The sequence below is a fragment of the Diceros bicornis genome, chromosome 30, assembly GCF_020826845.1.
Source record: "Diceros bicornis minor isolate mBicDic1 chromosome 30, mDicBic1.mat.cur, whole genome shotgun sequence".
In the NCBI taxonomy this organism is placed as follows: Eukaryota; Metazoa; Chordata; class Mammalia; order Perissodactyla; family Rhinocerotidae; genus Diceros; species Diceros bicornis.
In genome coordinates this window covers 9,229,013-9,246,939 of record NC_080769.1, presented here as the reverse complement: position 1 = coordinate 9,246,939, position 17,927 = coordinate 9,229,013, and the positions used below count along the sequence as shown (strand labels likewise).

The 17,927-nt window shown below is 50.0% G+C and overlaps 2 protein-coding genes across 3 annotated transcripts; one reads left to right on the top strand and one right to left on the bottom strand.

Annotated features, from left to right (window-relative positions):
* Positions 1–3,443: 3,443 nt before the first annotated feature.
* On the bottom strand, positions 3,444–9,798 carry FBXL12 (F-box and leucine rich repeat protein 12). 2 transcript variants are annotated; one of them, XM_058525763.1, is made up of 3 exons: positions 9,507–9,798; positions 9,342–9,414; positions 3,444–4,877 (listed from the first exon to the last, which is right to left on the bottom strand). In XM_058525763.1, exons 1-3 carry the CDS (start codon positions 9,590–9,592, stop codon positions 4,056–4,058), a joined length of 981 nt encoding a protein of 326 aa, XP_058381746.1. In that variant the 5' UTR covers positions 9,593–9,798; the 3' UTR covers positions 3,444–4,055. The 2 variants fall into 2 exon arrangements, with proteins under 2 accessions (XP_058381746.1, XP_058381747.1); XM_058525764.1 differs by lacking the exon at positions 9,342–9,414 and having other exon boundaries at positions 9,507–9,583.
* A 5,993-nt stretch (positions 9,799–15,791) lies between these two features.
* Positions 15,792–17,390, top strand: UBL5 (ubiquitin like 5). Its single transcript, XM_058525762.1, has 5 exons — positions 15,792–15,896; positions 16,197–16,263; positions 16,465–16,548; positions 16,712–16,749; positions 17,226–17,390. The coding sequence occupies exons 2-5, from the start codon at positions 16,208–16,210 to the stop codon at positions 17,267–17,269; spliced, it is 222 nt and encodes a 73-aa protein (XP_058381745.1). The 5' UTR covers positions 15,792–15,896; positions 16,197–16,207; the 3' UTR covers positions 17,270–17,390.
* Positions 17,391–17,927: the final 537 nt, after the last annotated feature.

Below are 17,927 nucleotides of genomic sequence, written 5' to 3'. Positions count from 1 at the left end.
GTGTTGAGTGAAAGAAACAAGACCCCTCCCCCAACACACACAAAGTACATACAATCTGATTCCATTTACCTAAAGTTCTAGGAAAAGCAAAATAATCTATAGTGACAGAAAGCAGATCAGTGGTTGCCTGGGGATGGGATTGAGGGAGGGAGGGTTACAAGGGGCCACAAGGAAACTTTTGGGGATGATGGGAATGTTTGTTATCTTGATTGTAGTGATGGTTTTGAAGCCAGGTACCTAAGGGTTACTGTAAATATTCAATAAGATTACCTTTTGACCTTCTTATGAAAAGAAGTTAATCTTGTCAATTTGCTGTTTTCCTATTTAACCTGAGGGGTAGCTCAAGGGTCACAAGGATTTATGAGCTTGTTTTACAGAAGAAAAAGAATGCCTTCAGGGAAACTATGATTACCAGATAACCAGCCCCCTCCTCTCTGCCCTTGACACTTAGAAGTCAGATTGCCCAGGGGCTTATTGGGAGTGAAAGAAAGATGGATTACCCCTTTGTTTCTCCGAAACTCCTCCTGCCAAGCCCCTTAGCTCTATAAAACCCCCTGCTTTCTTCTCTTGTTAAGGCGGATTTGAGAGGACCTATGCCCCCACCTTTCTTGGCCAGTTTGAATAAACCTTTCTCCATCTCCAAGCACTGATGTCTCAGTGTTTGGCTTACTGCGCATCAAACACACAAACTTGAGAATTAAGAGGTTCAGTAACAGTTTCACAAGTGTACACATGTGTCAAAACTCATCAAATTCTGCACTTCAATATGTGCCATTTATTTATGTTAGTAATACCTCAATAAAGCTATAAAAATTTTATATGTCTAGTCTTTGTCCCCTGATGGGCACAATTTTGGGCCATCCTTTGAGACATTGTTACATGTAAGCAAGACAGCTTCCCATAATGGTTAAGATTGTGGAATAAAGTTACTTAGTTGCTGCTCCTTTTCTAGTTGCGTGACTTTGGGCAACTTAACTTCTCTGTGCCTCAGTTTCCTCCTCTATATATTCCTCATTGGGCTGCTGGTAGGCGTCCATGCTTGAAGGACTGAGTGAAGTGCCTGATATGTAATAAACACTCAATAAATGTCAGCTATTGTGATTTTACCTTCATTGGAGGGTGTATTAATCATATTTTTTATTTTCTATATTTTATGATGCTCTGACATCTTAGGGCCTTGCAAACCTGGGGAAGGACCGCCCCTCTGAGAATTAGGTAATTCTAGAGATTGCAAACACCTTGCCATTGAGCACAACTTCAAATGCAAACCAACCAATTCAACCACCTCCTTTAATTCTCCCACACTAAACCAATGTTCCCTCTGCCCTAAATCACACCAGGACCAGGTAACAGACAACTAGGGACCACCATTATAGCCTCGAGCCCCCCGAAATTATTCAAACTATGCAATTCTAAACTTGCTCAGCTTGCCTTGTCCATAATAAAGACTCTGTCCCATGCTGTCCCCTCCTTCCAACCAATCCTGGTGCTCCCCTGTGTGGCCCTGCGTGGTATGGCGTGCCCCGTCTTCTTGGGAATTTTAAGTAATAAACTCTTCTTTCAAAGACAGGTGTCTCTGTGTCTGTCACCTTTCCATACTTGATTATAACAAATCTCAGGTATATTTTAAAACAGAGGGCAGCTTTAAGACTCCAGCCCCTTATCTGGGAGAAGGCAATGGTCAAGGGTGGGGAGATCCCAAGATCTCCTGTGTCTGATGGGAGCTGTTTCTCATTTCCCATAACCCCAACCCCTCAGAGCTAAACCCAGAGAAGGAGTCACTGAGGCAGAGTGAGTCCTCCACAGAGTGAGCCTGGGAGAAAGGCACCTGTAGCCAGTGGTGTGCTGCAGCCAGCTTATGCCAGCTCAGGAGAGCCAATTGCTAAACTTTCAGGAATTCTCTGAGCCAGTTGTTAAACGGTTGGTAGCTTGAAACCAGCCATGGTGAAAGTATTTAAACCACAGAAATTGGCAAACGCTACAAACACTACAGATTAGGTCTTGCCCCACCACCTGCTACCGCTGGCTGTTAAACATTTACATTAACCACATTTACCACTAACTTCATGTCTCCTGCTCCTTTCCTACTGGAAAGCAGAGAGGAGGAGAACGAGAGGAATATTTTTCCCCTGGAGCTGCTCCAGGTACAGCATCAGTAGCCCACCTCCAGGACCACCAGTAGAGCCCAGCACAGGGCTGGTGGTGACCCCTGCATCATATCCCTGCAATAGACCCCAGATCTCCAGACACCCTCCACCAGCAAAACAGATCTCATTCCCCTTCCTGAGACTTCTCCAGTCTCCACGCTCCAGCCTGGATCAACCCGGTTCCCCAGGTGTCTAGAGCCGGAGCTGCCAGGTTTGGTCACAGCGTGGGACAAGTAGACCCCAACCACAGTCACATTGCGGAGTGGGAGTGGGGACTCATACCCCAGTCCTCATGTGGCCAGATGGGGAAGGAATTTGCACTCCAGCCTCCAAGGAGAAAAACATCCATGTCCTCTCTGATGGGTGAGCTTGGAATAAGGAATCAGGGACACTGTTCTCAGCCCCTTTTCTCTGTCCTGGCTCCGCCCACCACAGAGCAGGCACCCAGGCCGGCAGGCAGGTGGTGAGCCACACACACCCTCCTACCCAGCTCAGAAGTAACGTTCATCTCATGGGGGAGTGCTCATTATCACTATCAGTCGGCCACCTGCATCTTTCAAGTGGTTCAGACTCAAAAGGGAGGAAAAGGAGTTGCTTCTTACTGAACCCCTAAAACCTGAGCCACCTGTGAGGCCCTGTCCAACCTTGCCCCATCATCTCTCTGACTTCACTTTCTTTTTGTTTTTTGTTTGAGGAAGATCAGCCCTGAGCTAACATCCATGCCAATCCTCCTCTTTTCGCTGAGGAAGGCTGGCCCTGGGCTAACATCTCTGCCCATCTTCCTCCACTTTACACGGGACACCGCCACAGCATGGCCTGACAAGCGGTGCGTTGGTGCGCACCTGGGATCCAAACCCGGGCCGCCAGCAGCGGAGCGCGCGCACTTAACCGCCAAGCCAGGGGGCCGGCCCCATGACTTCACTTTCTATTGATCATCCCTTGTTCCCTCCGCCACATGGACTATTTTTCCCATTCCTGGAAAATGCCAAGCTTATTCCCAACTACCGCATCTTCGCCTTTTGTTTTCCCCAGTGCTTTCCAGGGCTGGTTCCTCATCACCTCTCAGGTCTCAGGTCAGAAAGCCTGCCATGCCCACTCCCCCAGACAGCCACACCTCCATCACGTGACCCTGGTTTATTGCCTCAGAGTCTCTGCAACTATGACATGGATGTGTTCACCAGCCTTCTTCTCTGACCTTGTCTGTTTTGTTCACTGCTCTGGCCCAGTATCCAGAACAGCACCTGCAAAATAGCGGATGCTTAAGAAATGTTTGTTGAATGAATAAACGAAACACTCTTTTGAAAAAAACAATTATTTTTCTTTAATAGCAAAATAATATATACTGTAGAAAACTTGGAAAATACAAAATATAGAAAACATAATTTAGAACCTTTATTGATGTTTTGATCATCAAAGCATGAGTCACACCTGCCCTTTCTCTCCATGTCCCCCAGGTGCATGTAGGTATGTCAATGGCGTATAGGTGTGTGGGTGCACATAGACAATCCTTCCGGGGTTCCTAAGGGGTCTGGCCCCTCAGGTCCCTCCAACTCCTAATTCCACCCTTCTGCTTCTGTCCTGCCACTGCCGATGACCCTGAGAATCACCCTTTGTCGAAGACCTTCTCAGGCCTGGGGCCAGTAAAGAGTAAGGCTTTGCAACATATCCATGAGGTAGTTATGGTCTTCCCCATTTGTAGATGTGGGGACCGGGCTTCCAAGAGGCTGGCTGATGTCACAGAGGCCACACAGCCTGCAAACAATGATTCCAATTGTCTGGAGGTCCCAAGGCCTCGGCTGTCTTTACCTGTGGCCTTCAGGCTGATCACTGCCGTCTGCAAGGTGCTGCTCACAGGGGCTGGGGCTCGTTAATGAAAGCTGAGACGGGTCTCGGGGACGGGTGGTGCAGTCACATCCACCAGTCCATGGATTCTTTGGGGCAGGCCCTGACAATGACCATGCAGTGGGGCAGCCCCTCACACAGGATCCTCTCGGCCTCCTGGCGCTCCCAGCCCAGCCCCTGCAGCTCGAGCACCCTGAGCTTGGGCATGTTGAGGCAGGAGGAGAGGATTTCAGCCGGGGAAGGCATTTCCGGGGTGACGAGCGGGCCCAGCAGGCACAGACTCTCCAGGGCCGGCATGCCCTCCAGGACCGACAGGCCGGGGGCAGAGAGGCCCCTGACGGTCAGCCGGATCTTGCGCACGTCCCGGAGGTGGCGGCTGATGGCCAGGAGGGTGCTGTCGGCCGAGAGGGTGCACCCCAGCACCTCCAGCCTCTGCAGGTAGCTCAGCTCCTGCAGGCCCGCATCCAGCCCCGTCTCGGTCACACGGTAGGTGCCGCCCAGCACCAGCGAGCGCAGGGCACGGAAGCGGGTCAGGCCCTGCAGATGCTCGTCGCGGAAGGCGGGGACGCGGTCCAGCACGATGCACTCGAGCAGGGGGAGCACCGTGGGGTCCTGCTCCTTGAGGAGCCAGGCCATGGAGATCTCACAGCTGTGCAGCTCCAGGGTCCTCAGGGTGCAGGGCAGGCTGGTGATGGGCACCATGCTCAGGTCAGCCACGTGCAGGCAGAGTCGCTTCAGGTTGGGGCACTTCTGGCCCAGGGCCCTCAGCAGGGCAGGGGACAGCTGGGGGGCCTGGGAGCCGGAGAACAGGTAGCCGCCCATGCGCAGGGAATGAAGCCGAGAGGCCATGTAGCGGCGAAGGAGGTGCCACATGACTTTAGGCCGCATCTGTAAGAGCCAGAGATGGGGGTGACCAGGGGCAAGGCACGGGGGGATCTTCCAGGGCCCCTGCCTGCCTGGAAACAAGAAACCCCAGCTGGGGTTCTGGTGCTCCCCTGAAATCTGTCCTTCCATCCCCTGCCAGCCTCACCAGACCAAATACCTGGCCAGGAGTAACAAGACTTTTTTTTTTTGTTTTTTTTTGCTGAGGAAGATTGGCCCTGAGCTAACATTTGTTGCCAATTTTCCTCTTTTTGCTTGAGGAAGATTCGCCCTGAGCTAACATCTGTGCCAATCTGCCTCTATTTTGTATGTGGGTTCCCACCACTGCATGGCCACCAATAAGAGGTATGGGTCCGTGCCCAGGAACTGAACCCAGATGGCCAAAGCAGATCATGCCAAACTTAACCACTAGGCCATGGAGCTGGCCCCAACAAGACGTTTTAACCCCACCATTTTGATTTCTAGGTTTGAACAAAAACAATGAGGGAAAGAGAAGATCACAACAGATCTGTCTTAGCAACAGAGTGGATTCTCATTATCTTCTGGAATAAGTAAGAAAGTAAAGCGACCCACTGGTATTTTTATCCCTTTCTTAATGACCACCTCTGGCAGCAGTAACAAAATAAAACTGAAAAAGGCTAAAACTGCCCAGGGCAAATCAGAGCTGGGTTGAAAACAAACAAAAAAAATCACAGCCTGGCCATAGCGAAGAGCTGCAAAAATTAACCCCAGAAATTTGACTTGAAAACAAACAAAACATAACTAGCTGATAGCACTGTGCCTTTCACTGTATGTACATTTTACCCTTAAGAAAAACAAAAAGGAAAGGAACTGTATAGCATACAATTTGTTGACTACTTTTGACAGAATAATCAAATCTTCCTGGCCAAATTTCGACCTGCAAGTTTGGGCCCAGGGAAAGGAACTCACTAGAAATATTGCCACTAAAAGGTAACTCACAAGTGTAGAAGCCATGGAGGCTAAATTTAAAATGGGCACAAAGCCAATGGGTGAACCAACTTTTACTTGCAAAATGACAAAGGAGAAAAAAAATTTTTTTTTTTTTGTGAGGAAGAAAATTCTTTAAAGATTCACAATATCAAATATTGGCCAGGATGTGGAGAAGCACATCTTGAGCCCTCCTGGCGGGAACTGGTCTGGATATTTCCAACGCAATCTGGTGGTTTCTACTGAAATGTAAAATGCGGACACCGCTACCACTCGTTTTGTTTTTGAAGAATATAGATGTTTGTGTTTTTGTGTGCAGAGTATCTCTAGAAAGATTCAAAGGAAAATGGGAGCACTTGCTGTCTCTAGGGGAAAAAATGGGGTGATTTGGGTGACAGAAGTAGAGGGAGATCTTTTTTTTCACCTTTTACTACATTGCATATTTTGAATCCTGTGGGTTTTTTTTTTTTTGCTGAGGAAGATTCGCCCTGAGCTAACATCTGTTGCCAAACTTCCTTTACTTTGTATGTGGGTCACTGCCACAGCATGGCTGACGACTGTAGGTCGGTGCCCAGGATCTGACCCCACAAACCCGGGCCACCAAAGCAGAGAGCGCTGAACTCAACCACTATGCCACATGTATTATTATTATTAGTTTTTTTGTGTGTGAGGAAGATCAGCCCTGTGTTAACATCTGCCAATCCTCCTCTTTTTGCTGAGGAAGACTGGCCCTGAGCTAACACCCATGCCCATCTTCCTCCACTTTATATGGGACACTGCCACAGCATGGCCCTACAAGTGGCGCGTCGGTGCGCGCCCGGGATCCAAACCCCGGGCCGCCGCAGCAGAGCACGCACACTTAACCACTACGCCACCGGGCCGGCCCCTGTATTATTATTTTTAAAAACCAATTCTTTAGTTTGTTTAAATGCACACACTGCCTAACCTAGTAATACCTCTTTTTTGAAATTTACCCTTGAGAAACACTGGTTTCTGACAGCACTGTTTTAACAGCAAAATCTAGGAAAAAAACTAAAATGTACATTGGTAAGATAATAGCCATCTAAGCAGCAATTCAGAACAAAGCAGATCTAGAGATACGAACACGGGTAATTTCTCAAGATGGGCAGGAAACAGTGGCAAAATAATGCCTCATAGATAAAAGAAAAAAGAAACAATACCATTTATTTTGTCTGGGTATAACTATTCCCCGACATAACGGCTAACATTTATTGAGTATCTACTGTTTGCTAGGTACAGCGCTGAGCAATGAACTAGAGCACTGATCACTGAACTACCTGGTCATGTAGTAAATACCCCTGGAAAAATAATCTTGGCTAGAATCTTGTTGCAAGAGGAAGAGGTAAGTTTCAACACAGCCTGACTCCAAAGCTGAATCCTGCTCTTGTAACCACTGCTCTTTCCTCCTTACACAGACACAAGGATGTAAACGCATATAAGATGGGATGGAAGGAAATATTCCACCCTTATAGTGGTTCCTCTGGGGAGGGGTGAGGATACCAGAGGATGACTGTCAAAGGCTCTTAGCTTCAGCTGTGGCAATATTTCAACGTTCTTACTAGGAGAATTATTCGTGACTCGTGATTTTTTTAAAATAAACTTTCACTAGTACATAAATTATATATCAAAAAGAGGACTGTAGGGGCTGGCCCGGTGGCGCAAGCGGTTAAGTGCGCGCGCTCCGCTGCGGCGGCCCGGGGTTCGCTGGTTCGGATCCCGGGCGCGCACCGACGCACTGCTTGGTAAGCCATGCTGTGGCGGCGTCCCATATAAAGTGGAGGAAGATGGGCACCGATGTTAGCCCAGGGCCGTCTTCCTCAGCAAAAAAAGAGGAGGATTGGCGGATGTTAGCTCAGGGCTGATCGCCTCACAAAAAAAAAAAAAAAAAAAAAAGAGGACTGTAAAACAAATGTTCTAGTTAATCTATTATGTGTGCTGAAGTGTTTAGGGATGAAGTGGACCCATGTTTGCAACTTATTTTGAAACACACTTGAATAAAATGGATTGGGCCAGCCCTGGGGGCCTAGTGGTTAAGTTCAGTCCATTGGCTTCGTGGACTTGGGTTCAGTTTCCAGGCACGGACCCACACCACTCCTCTGTCAGGGACCATGCTGTGGTGGCGGCTCACATAAAAATTAAAAAGAAGAGGACAATTGACAACAGATGATAGCTCAGGGCAAATCTTCCTCAGCAAGAAAAAAAAAAAAGACTATTTATTCCAGCGGGATAAGGAAAAGGACATTATTTGCCTCACACTAGTTCAGGTCAGGGTTTGCCACCAAATGAATTTGTGCCAAGCTTACAAAAAAACTGTTCACTTTGCAGACTTTTTGATTCTGGAATTGTAGATAAGGAAATGAAGATGATAAAGTATAAACGACCCTACCCTCAGAAATTGCACCTCTAGGTTTCTGAGTAACTCCTACCTGGACACAAGAAGACGGACACAAGCACATTCTCACGGAACAAGAATCAGTGGCATGAGTGACACCTGGGAGGTTCTTAGAAATTCAGAATCTGGGGCCCCCACTCTAGGCAGCTGAATCAGAATTTGCATTCTAACAAGATCCCCACGTGACTCATACGCACAGTAAAGTCTGAGACACCACTTTTAAGACTGTAATCATAAAAAGTTGGAAATAAACTAAATGTCTGTCAACAGGAAAACAGATGAACACATTGTGGTATATTAATTTAACAGCAGTTAAAAAGAATGACCTAGATTACAAGCGCCAATTAGAATAAATCTCAAAAGCAATGTTGTGTGACGGAAGCTAGTTGTAGATGGATGTGTAACTAAAATAGCATTTAAATATCTAAATAGTAGAATAGCATTATCTAAACTTTAGAAACACGTTAACAATACTGTATATTGTTTATATAGGGCACCCACACAAGAAGTAAATAAAAATGTAAAAGGATAAAAATCCACTTTCTAATAGTGGTTGCCTCTGAGGAGGGTTCCAAAAAGTGCGACAAATATACCTATAAATGTTATATGCATATATGTACACATAAACATTTGTATGTGTGTTTCACACGATCTGCAGTAAACGAGGGCAAAGGTTAAAATAGGTTAAATCGAGGACATGATTGTTCTACATATTTGAAATAGTTCATAATAAAAACAAGAAAAATGAGAATGCGGGAAAGTAGAAATGGTTCGGTTGCACTACTCAGGAAATTAATTCTGGAAATAAGCTGACTATGGAAAATTATGTCTCCATGAAAACTCACCAATAATAATAATATTTGATAATGTAATCATCAACCAGCATCTATCGTATGCTGACTATATGCCAGACACTAACGGTGCCCATTCCCTGCACAATCTCGGTTACCCCATTTTGGAGATGGGGAAACTGAGGCCGGGAGGTCGCAGAGGAGCAGGTAAGCGACGCGACCGGAGTGCGCCCGGGACTGCCGGGCTCGAAACCCAGGGTGAGAGGGGTGGTCTCGAGGTCCGGCCACCCGACCGCGGCCCAGGCCGGCCCCACGTACCGTATACAGGGTCAGGTCGACGTGTCGCCACAGCCACCGGTCGTCCACCAGCCTCTTCCAGCGGTGACAGACCCTGAGGGAGGGGACCCGCGGTTAGAACGACCCCGGCCCCGCGGGGACCGGATCCGCAGCTCCGGGCGCGCCCCCCGCCCGGCCCTTCCTCACCTGGAGACGCGGATCCGGTCCCGGACCGGGAGGTAAGAGAAGACCTCCAGCAGGACCGAGTCCGGCAGGTCGGCGAAAGTCGCCATGATCCGGCCGACACGCACTTCCGTTTCCGGCGAGGGGGACTCGGGGATCACCCCGGGGGCGCCCCAGGAGGCGGGGGAAGGTGGGGGTTCGGCAGTGCGGTAGCCGCGGCCTCCGGCAGCCGGCGGAGACTTCCGGCTTTCCTCTTGCGCGAACGTTGTTGGGCCTCAGCTCCACACCAGCTCGGGGTCTGGACCGAAAGCTGAGGACTTCGCTGGGGCCGAGGATCAAACCCAGAAGGCGTGGCCGGGGTGGTGACAAAGCCCGGGGGCGGGGTTAGGGGCGGGGACGAGGCTCTGGGGGCGGGGCTGGGGACGAGGGACAAGCCCGGAAGGCGTGGCCGGGGGGGGGGGTGACGAACCCCGGGGGCGGGGTTAGGGGCGGAGACGAGGCTCTGGGGGCGGGGCTGGGGACGAGGGACAAGCCCGGAAGGCGTGGCCGGGGGGGGGCGGGTGACGAACCCCGGGGGCGGGGTTAGGGGCGGGGACGAGGCTCTGGGGGCGGGGCTGGGGACGAGGGACACGCCCGGAAGGCGTGGCTGGGGTGGGAGACGAAGCCCGAGGGCGTGGCTAACGGGGGGGCGGTGGCTCAGGGGCGCGATTAAGGACGGGACGAGGACCAAGCCCGGAAGGCGAGGCTAAGGCGGTGACGAGCCGGGAGGGTGGGGTGGAGAGACCAGACGTCGAGCGGAGGGCGTGACGGAGAGCGAGGTCTTAACTTTTTTACTTAATCATAGTTTTTGATGCATATACACGAGGATAAATTTGCAGAAGCGAGATAGCTTTTTAAAGTGCATGTTGAATTTTTCGTTTTGATTGATACTGCCAAACTGTTCACAGAGGCTGTCTTGAGCTGACCCTCCCACCAAATGTAGATCACTCATTTTTAAAATAGCAATTCATAAGGGTAGTGAAACTTATTCAAACGTTCCCGTATTGATGAGCATTCAAGTTGCTTCCAGACTTCTTGTTACCACAAACAATAACGCAGCTAAGTATTCTTTATTATATATGTATGTACATATATATGTATGTGTGTATATCCTGCTTTTATTTCTATAGGATAAATAATCAGGAGTCGGTTTGATGAGTCAAAGGACATGTGAGTTTAATTTTGTTAAATCACTCCCCCAAGAGCCTATAATGGCAATAAATATGTTTCTAATACACACACACATACAAAAGCAGGAATTGGAGATTATTTTAAAATTGAAAACTATTTTAAAAAGAAATGCAAAACTCATTAAGATGTATACATGAAATGTGTGCAATTTTTATATATCAATTATGCCTCAATAAAGCTAAAAAAAATACATCTTTATGCTCACACTTATCCATAAATAAATAAAAAGTAAAACACTCTGGTTTCTCACCTATCAGATTAAGAAAGATGAAGAAGCTGGAAAATACCCACACTGGCCTTGGTGTGAGGAAACAGATCCTCTCAGCTACCACAGATGGGGCAGGATTGATGCAAACTCTTTGAAGGCTGTTTGGCAATAGGAGATTGCAGCCCCTGTTTGGACCCAACAGTCCCACTTCTAGGATTTCAAGATGTCAAAAAGAATGAGGTAGATCTTTCTGTGCTGTTTGGAATCCTCTCCAGGATATTGTTTGCTTTAAAAAACAAAAAGTGTAGAGGACAGTGTGATACTGGTTCAACACGAGGTTGACATGAGGGAAGCCATATTGTAGGAAAGAAACCCTATTGTAACTTTGAATGACCTCTGATTAACTGACATGCTCTGTGGATTCTATGGCCCCTCCCAGCTGCTATAAGTTGATAACTTTGTTCTTTTGAGTTCCTTAGGAATGTGATGACCCCCGGGCAGAGAGGCTATGCTGATAGCCATCATTAATGACAACTGAAAGATCTGGGTATAGGGCGTTGCTCCGGTCTCTGATGCATATCCAGTAAAACAAAAGACTATCAGGAACTAAACAGACTATCAGGAACAGATATCTGCTCCCACCCAGAGATCAGATGGATGCCCCCACCCAGAGACCAGATGCCTCCCCCACCAGGAGACCAGCCCCCTATATAACTGGCCTGTAATCTTTGTGCTGTAAGATGGCTTTTTTAGGTCATGAGTTGGCCGTCTTCCCTCTTGCTAGCAAGCTGTAATAAAAAGTCCTTTCTCTCCTACCACCTTGCCTCTTGACTATTGGCATGTCTTGCAGCAGGCAGAAGACGCCCCCTTGGGCAGTAACAAGTGCATATAGTTTGATCCCACTGGATATATATATCTCTCTCTCTCTCTCCAATAAAATGCATACACAATTTATAATGTGTTTTGCTTTATACATAAAGGCCTATATAAAAACTAAGTTGTTTGTTTCTGCTCTTTGACATAACTTAACCCATTGCATGTACTTGAAAATATAAAGTCCCTATCTCCATTGGAACATGTTATTAACATCTGAAAAATTTTGTTATCTTCTTGGGAGACTCCATATCACACATGTTTGAAGATGCAGAGACTCAGAAATGGAGACTTTTAATGGTGGTTGCCCCTGGGGAGAGGCTGGGTCTGGAGAGTAAGGAGACTTTATGTTGCTGTATATACACTTTTGTGCTGCTTGCATTTTTGCCGTGTGGAAGTAGTACCTTAAAAAAAAAAAAGTGGGGCCAGCCCAGTGGCATAGTGGTTGACTTCATGCTCTGCTTCATAGGACTGGGGTTCGCGGGTTTGGATCCTACATGCCACTCATCAAGCCATGCTGTGGCAGCATCCCACTTACAAAACAGAGGAAGACTGGCAACAGATGCTAGCTCAGGGCTAATCTTACCAAAAAAAAAAAAAAAAAAAAAAAAACAAACAACAAAATAAATCAAACCCCTTTGATATTCCTCCTCAAACAAGAGCACAGAAAAAGTGCTTCATGCTTTGGCAGCCGTCTTGTGCCTGTGGAAGGAAAGACCAAAAGAATCGCACAGAGATCAAGCCACTTGCCAGGGCCACAAGCTCAGATCTTTCTTTCTTTCTTTTTTTTTTTTAAATAGTCTTTATTGGTTTACACCACGTGCAGCCAGCTCAGAACAAGACGAATGAACAATGGGCTGAGAAGCAGTGTTCCTGAAGGAACAGCGCTTGGCTAGGGGGTCCTTCTAGTTTTGTTTTGTTTTGTTTTGTTTTGTTTTGTTTTGTTTTGTTTTGTTTTGTTTTGTTGGTGAGGGAGATTGGTCCTGAGTTAACATCTATGCCCATCTTCCTCTATTTTGTATGTGGGACGCCGCCACAGCATGGCTTGATGAGTGGTGTGTCGGTCCACACCTGGGATCCCGGGCTGAACCCCGGGACGCCAAAGTGGCGCACATGAACTTAACCACTATGCCACCAGGCCGGCCCCAGCATGGATCTCTCTGGTGCCAGATCCTGGGCCTCTACCACAGTGCTGCATGGTCATGATTCCCTCTGGAAAGCCCCCACCATCATGCAGGGGCAATGTCTTCTCTGCTCCCAGCGTCTTGGGCTTCCTCCTCACAGCACCTGACACGCTGTATTGCAAGGACCTATTCACTTGTTTCCTTCTTTCCTTGTCTTCCTCCTCTATCAGACTGAATTCTGGGGTGGCAGGTCAGCCTTGCTCACTGCCATATCTCCAAGGCCTGCTGCCCTGCTAAGAGATTGGGAGAAAGGACTTCCTGAGCAACTCGCTCCACCCCTAGGATTATTTCTCCTCTGGTGAACCCTGGGTGGGATGGCTGCCTTTAAGTTTGGCAGAACCCAGGTGTCCCTGCCCCCGGCTCAGTTACACCGGTTCCTTAGAACCATCTCCTGCCCCATCAGCACACAGCAGTGGAGAGAAGAGATCCCCGCATTCTGATCCTCTGGGTCAGAATCCCAGGAAACAAGAGGGCAAAGGGGGCCTGCCAGCTGGCAACTTGGGTCGTGACCCAGCACTTTTCCCTTCTGAGAAGCACCTTCCTCCTCCTAGAAGGAGCAGCTCTGACAGCAGATCCGTTTGCCGCCCAGACAGAGTGATGGGGCTGCCCTAGCCCCTCAAAGGGCAGTCACTGAGTCCCTTCATGCGAAGCCCAGAATTATAAGTACCAGGGTGTGTGTAGGGGGTGGGGGACAAGGTCTCTTGTCTCCTGAGGCTCCTCCCCCTCCCACCTGGGTCCAGGAGAGGGAGTCAGTGCTGTCTAGTCCTGGGACTTCTCACTGCCCACTCCCTACTCCCTCCTCAGGATGGCTTAGCCCAGCTGGGGCTGGCAGGCCCCCCAGTAGATCCCCCCACTCCCCATGGAGCCCAAGCCCCCAACAATCCCAGACTTTATTTTCCTCCCCCTTCAGCAGCACTCCCCATCCCCTTCCAATCAGCCCCAGCCTGTAACTCAGCATCACGATCCCGTGCTTGAGCTATCTTTGAATCAAACATCGAGAAATTAGAACTTCTTTTTTTAAAAAAAAAAAGACTAACATTTACTTTTTTCCCAATTACCAAAGTAACATATGTTCATCGCAGATAATCTGGGAAAACACCAAAAAGCAGCAAAGAGGAAAATGAGCCTCAGCAATTCCACCATCTAGTGGCAACCACCATCAACACCTTGGGTGACCCAGTATTTCTTTTTTATAATTTTTATTTATTTTTTTTTCCCCAAAGCCCCGGTAGATAGTTGTATGTCATAGCTGCACATCCTTCTAGTTGCTGTATGTGGGACGCAGCCTCAGCACGGCCGGAGAAGCGGTGCGTCGGTGCGAGCCCGGGATCCGAACACAGGCCACCAGTAGCAGAGCGCACGCACTGAACCGCTAAGTCACAGGGCCGGCCCTGACCCAGAAATACCGACCCAGTATTTCTATGTGAATGCAAAGATGTGCTCCTTCCAAACTTCCTCAGGCACATCAATCCCCTCAGCTCACCCTTGACCTTCTGACCTCCCCTCTTGCCCCATATGTCTTCTGCAAACTATTAGAGGATTGTCAGAGGCTGGTCCCAAATCAATCCTTACTACAATCCTAGGGTGGGAATTGTTACCCGCTTTCCATAGATGAGAAAAATGAGAATCAGAGAGTGGAAGCGTCTTGCTTGTGACCATACAGCTTAATATGAAGGGGTGAGGTTGGGGTTTCGACTCATCTGCCTGGATCCAAAGCCTGTGTCTCCAATGTGAATAAGCTTTCCCTTCAGATTCCTTGCCCTCTCAAGCCCACTCTGAGGGACTCTGAAGAGGATCGAGGAACCACGGAAAGTTCTGAGGCAGGAAGGCCCCTGAGCCTAGAATTTGTGGTAGGGTCTCTTGGGCCAGCTCCCTAAGGCAGAGCAGCTCCAACTGGGTCACAGAGCGTCTACCCTTTCCCTATTACGTCTTCCGCCTAATCTCACATCCTAGTTTGAGAAGGTGGATTGGGTGATTCAGAAGTGGTGGCCCCTCTTGGGAGTGAATCCCTTTAGGCTCCCCAAACCGCACAATCCTGCCTGCTGACAAGGAACAGTTGACCAGTTCCATTAGCAGCTGTTCGGTTGAACTTAGAGAGGGGGGGCCCCTGTCCGGCCCTGGGGAACCACACCAGGGGGGCTACTTTGGGGCTGCAAGGCAAGGTTGAGATCTGGTACAAGGCGCCCCCTGCCGGGCGGGAGCGACCTTCCTGGAAGAGAGCCCTGGGAGGTTTTGCACTTGTGCCCTTTCCAGCTGCCTCCCGGTGTTGTAGGTTGGTGTGCAACGTCCTATCTAATAAGTGCTGGTTTCCAGGCCAGGATCAGGCGGCTCCTTCGCTTGTGGACTGTGGTCTGCACCCCAGGAATCCCGGGGGGGGGGGCCGAAATAGGAGGCATCCCGCCCTGAATGAAGGCAGGGGGCCGGACGCCATGACTACAGTACTCGACCCAGGCTCTCCATGGCCCCGAAGCTACAATAAGAGGAATCGTCAGGCTCAGGAACGAGAGGTCACCCCCTCCCCCCGGGATGTCCCCCGAGCCTCCCTGGCGTCCCCACCAGACGCCACACAGTCGGTGTCTCCCCATAGCGAAAGGGCCTCAATTAACGGCTTCCAAACGGCTGGGCGCTGGCCCCTGACCTCTGACTCTCCCTCGGTGCCCCTTCCCCAGCCCCGCACAGCCCGGGACCCCCAATTGGCCCCCTGCACCGAAGGCAGGTGTCTTCCAGCCCAGGATCGGGAACCCAAAGCCCGGCCTGGGGCCGGGAACGACCCGGCCCGGTGTTGACGGACACCGGGAGGAGCAGAGCCGGGAGCTTCCGGCGGCGCACTTCCGCTTCCGGCTCTCAGCGTCGATTCTGGCCCTGGCTCTGCCCTCGAGCGAGGAGGTTGTGGCGTCGGCTGGTTCCAGGCGATTGGAGGTGAGGGGGCCAGGTGGAGAGGTTCGGAGTCGGGGAAGGCTGAGGGGACCCGGCCGTCAAGGGTCTGCGGGCCGGCGAGAGGCGAGGCCGGGCCTGCGGGCGACCTGAATGGCGGCGGGGCGGGGAGGGGGTGGCGCGACTGCTCGGGGTCTGCGATCCTGGGAAACGGGACCTGGGGCCCGGGAGGACTCGGGTCTGGGGGTTGGGAGGGCGAACGTAAGACTCAGTAACCGGGGGTCTTGGGGCCTGGGAGACCCCTGAAGTCCGACTCTGGGGCCCCTCACCCCCCGCCCTGTGTAGCTGCAGACAGGATGATCGAGGTTGTCTGCAACGACCGTCTGGGGAAGAAGGTCCGCGTTAAGTGCAAGTATCCACTGGCGGCCGAGAGGCAGTGGTCCCTGGGAGCTTGGCATGAGCCAGGCAACTCAGCCTGTTTTGTGGGGTGATTTTAGTTAAAGCCGGGAGAGGGGGTGGATGGGGTCCTGGCAGCGTGCATTTAGCCCTGGAATGTCCTCTTCCGCGTTCTACTTCCCGCCGCCTTCCATTTCCTTAACTCCTCTGCGCCCAGCACGGATGACACCATCGGGGACCTTAAGAAGCTGATCGCAGCCCAAACTGGCACCCGTTGGAACAAGATCGTCCTTAAGAAGTGGTGAGTGCAGTGGCAGAGCTGGGGGCCGGACAGGACTGGGCCAGAAGGTTTTGGTTGGGGGTGCGCTGCTGGCTGCCCTTTGCTTACAGCAGGGCTTCCTCAGCCTGCCTCCGGGGTGAAGAGCCGCCTGAGGCGTCTGTCTGAAAGGTTTCTTTCCCCGTAGGTACACGATCTTTAAGGATCACGTGTCTCTGGGGGACTGTATCCTTTGTGTGACTTCTTGAGGAAGAGTGTGCATACCCAGACTTGGTTCTTTTTGCTCAATACCGGAGTCTATGTGACATAATGCACATAACGTGTTTAACTTAGTGTGTGGCACATGGTAAGAACTTAGAAAATGAGAGCCATGTCATTATTTTGTTGGGGGAGGTGGGCGGTAGACGTGTGAGGTATTTTGACTCAGCTTAGAAGACACTTTAAGGTCAAAATATTTATTACTGAGCTCCGCCCGGGTGTGAAGAGGAGGTCAGGGTGGAGTGAGACTTGGGCATGTCTGTTGTGCAGAAGGAACAGGAACGTTTTTTATAGTTTGGATTCTCTCCAAATCAAAAGGAGCCAGTCCCAAACGGCTTCCTTGGTCCTGGGCTGAGTCCTCAGTTCCCCTTGACCCAGGTGTGAGAGATGAGAGGGGTGGGGATGGAGCCCACAGTGAGGATTCCTTAACCCCTTTACTTCAGATGAAATCCATGATGGCATGAACTTGGAGCTTTATTACCAATAGAGCAGAATTTCTTCCCCCTGCCCTGCTCTCCCCTCTTTTCTCTTTTCTCCCACCCTCACCCCTCACACTGGTATGGATGCTTGTTTTTAAAGACTCATGTTAATAAAAACTGAGAAGCTCCTTCCTTGTTGTCATCTTTGAGTGAGGGCTGTCTAACGAGGGGAGGGTTGGTATCTGGTCGTCACTCTCTCTCAGTACCCAGCTGCTCCATAAGAGGTCACGAAGGAGGAAGAGTCAGCCAGCAGACTGGGAGCCTGAGTGGAAGCCCAGAGTGCTGGGGCTTGCCATGGGTCTCTGAAGGTCACGAGATCCTGGGATTATTGTCATCCTAAAAGACCAAGTTGCCTCTGAGTAGGGACCAAGTTGCCTCTGAGTAGGGACAGTATGTACTAGTTAGGGATACAAGTTCTGGATTCAGACCGACTGTGGGTGGAATCCCAGCTCTGCCACCAACAGTGACCCTGGGCTAGTTACTTAACTTCCCTAAGCCTTCATTTCCTTATCCAAACTGGAAGTGATGGTGCGTACTTCACTGGTGTGTTGTGAAGTGTAGATGAGAGAAAGCCTGGGTAAGCATCTCCAGTTCCTGGCACTTATGAAATCCTAGTGGACAGAGCGAGGCAGTGTGCCATAGGCTGAATTTTGACTGATTTAGCAG

Bases quoted from the DNA above. Each gene is read 5' to 3' on its own strand.
- FBXL12 (XM_058525763.1), bottom strand. From the start codon at position 9,592: ATGGCGACTTTCGCCGACCTGCCGGACTCGGTCCTGCTGGAGGTCTTC. The intron at 9,415-9,506 runs GTGAGGAAGGGC...CCCCTCCCTCAG, and splicing joins GACCGGATCCGCGTCTCCAG to GGTCTGTCACCGCTGGAAGA. The intron at 4,878-9,341 runs GTACGTGGGGCC...TGGCTCTTACAG, and splicing joins TCGACCTGACCCTGTATACG to ATGCGGCCTAAAGTCATGTG.
- UBL5 (XM_058525762.1), top strand. From the start codon at position 16,208: ATGATCGAGGTTGTCTGCAACGACCGTCTGGGGAAGAAGGTCCGCGTT. The intron at 16,549-16,711 runs GTGAGTGCAGTG...CTTTCCCCGTAG, and splicing joins AAGATCGTCCTTAAGAAGTG to GTACACGATCTTTAAGGATC. The intron at 16,750-17,225 runs GTATCCTTTGTG...CCTTTACTTCAG, and splicing joins TCACGTGTCTCTGGGGGACT to ATGAAATCCATGATGGCATG.